General features: G+C 53.0%; 1 protein-coding gene across 1 annotated transcript; it reads left to right on the top strand.

The window, feature by feature from the left end:
• LOC308397355 (5-hydroxytryptamine receptor 1B-like) lies at nucleotides 1-1,152 on the top strand (the record flags this gene model as incomplete). The annotated part of the gene is made up of 1 exon (XM_080883208.1): nucleotides 1-1,152. One exon carries the CDS (start codon nucleotides 1-3, stop codon nucleotides 1,150-1,152), a length of 1,152 nt encoding a protein of 383 aa, XP_080739334.1.
• Between the last annotated feature and the right edge of the window lie 1,046 nt (nucleotides 1,153-2,198).

The raw sequence follows: 2,198 nt of genomic DNA, 5'->3' as shown, positions 1-2,198 counted from the left end.
ATGGAGAATGCCAGTCAGCTTAAACCGACTCCTGCCATCTACGGAGAGCTGCTAAACATCTCGACCAACGACACCCATGCCAATTTCACGGCGAAAGCGGAGCCCAAGGACAGTAATGTGGCTCTCCAGGCGGGTCTGGCCGTCACCTTAGCGCTCATAACTTTGGCCACGACGCTTTCAAACGCGTTCGTCATCGCCACCATTTACCAGTCCCGCAAACTGCACACGCCGGCAAACTTTCTAATCGCGTCGCTGGCGGTCACGGACCTACTGGTGTCTATCCTGGTGATGCCCATCAGCGCGCTGTACACGGTGAGCCAGACATGGACGCTGGGGCAGGTGGTCTGCGACATCTGGCTGTCCTCGGATATCACGTGCTGCACCGCGTCCATCCTGCACCTGTGCGTAATTGCGCTGGACCGCTACTGGGCCATCACGGACGCGGTGGAGTACTCCAAGAAGCGCACGCCGGCGCGCGCAGCCGGGATGATCGCCACCGCCTGGGTGATTGCCATCTCCATCTCTCTGCCGCCGTTCTTCTGGCGCCAGGTGAAGGCGGAGGAGGTGACGAGCTGCAACGTGAACACCGACCACATTTTTTACACCATCTACTCCACTTTCGGCGCGTTCTACATCCCCACGCTGCTGCTCATCGCCCTGTACGGGAGGATATACGTGGAAGCCCGGAAGCGCATCCTGAAGCAGGCGCACAGCAAGCCCGGGAAGAGACTCACCTCTGCGCACCTGATCACCAACTCCCCCGGCTCGGTGGCGTCCACCACGTCCCTGAACTACGGGACCAACGACTCCTCCTCCTGTGACACTACCTCGTCCGCGAACGTGAGCCAAGTCAAAGTCACTGTGTCCGACGCGCTGCTGGAGAAGAAGCGCATCTCGGCCGCCAGGGAGAAGAAGGCGACCAAAACTTTGGGAATAATCCTCGGAGCCTACATCATCTGCTGGCTGCCGTTTTTCATTTACACTCTTTTAGTGCCTCTGTGCGATTCCTGCTTCCACCCGGAGCTATTTGACATTTTCACCTGGCTCGGTTACCTCAACTCCTTAATCAACCCCATCATTTACACCATGTCCAACGAGGACTTCAAGCAGGCCTTCCACAAACTGATACGGTTCAGATGCTTCAGGGCGTGAAGGACGATGCCTGCCATGATTTTACCCCGCCCCCAACACACACACACACACACACACACACACACACACACACACACACACACACACACACACACACACACACACACCTCCTTCAAGCTCCCATCTGTAAAATACCAGGATTGAGTCAAACATTGATCCCCCCCCCCCCTCCCCAATCCCCCTCCCCTTCTCCTAAAGTTGCCATCACCCAAAGCCAGATTTCTTTATGGCACAGTGGCTCCAGAAGGAGCGTCTGCCTGATAGGTGGTGCAGGTGGTGGACATGGACCTGCCTCCCGGCCTGTGCTGCTATTGAGGATGTTGGTGCAGATGAGAGGTGTCAGTGAGTGTAAGGCGTGTGACTCGTTTGCAGGTGATTGTATTGCTATAAAGACTCAGAGAAAGCTCCCCCTTCCCCATACAGGGGCCACCCCCCGCCTGTATGTGCTGCACTTGGCTGCAGCATACAGACTCACTTTGCCATAAGAGTTTGACAGCCAGCCTCAGTTGGCTCGTAAGCACAAACAGCTTGAGACTAAGCTACCATGAGCCCGAAGGGCAAAAAATAAGATTTGTGTTTCATTTTCCCGTCAATAAGGGGAAATACCGGTGCCTACAACATGTTTAGTTCAGTTCTTCAGATGTGCCTGGCCCTAACGGGGGCAAAGGCATGATTTTAGTTTGTGGGAAAAGATCCAAATTTGGTTTATTCTTGTGGCCAGTGTGTGTATTTCTGTTTCTTTTTCTTGCTGTGGCTGATGTTCACCTTTAACCATGGCTCAGAACTGAGTGTAATTGTACGAATCTGTATGCATCAGTGTGATTTTTACATTAATTTGTCAAAAAAAAGAGGCTGGATTTTGCTTGGTCATACTGTAAAATAGTGCTAATCTCAGAGAGAGGGAGGAGCCGGTACTGTAAAACCCAACCTATCTACCAGAGCTCTCTAAAGATGCATTCCTAAGTGTTGATGTTTGCTTTAATGTGCCGTCTCAAACAATTCAGATCTGACTCTAACGGCTGCTGATGCAGACTCCCATCTCTTGG

Source organism: Rhamphochromis sp. 'chilingali' (genome assembly GCF_963969265.1).
Source record: "Rhamphochromis sp. 'chilingali' genome assembly, chromosome: 5".
Classification (NCBI taxonomy): domain Eukaryota; kingdom Metazoa; phylum Chordata; class Actinopteri; order Cichliformes; family Cichlidae; genus Rhamphochromis; species Rhamphochromis sp. 'chilingali'.
The sequence above is the reverse complement of the archived record's forward strand: the minus strand, read 5'-3'. Positions and strand labels throughout refer to the sequence as shown.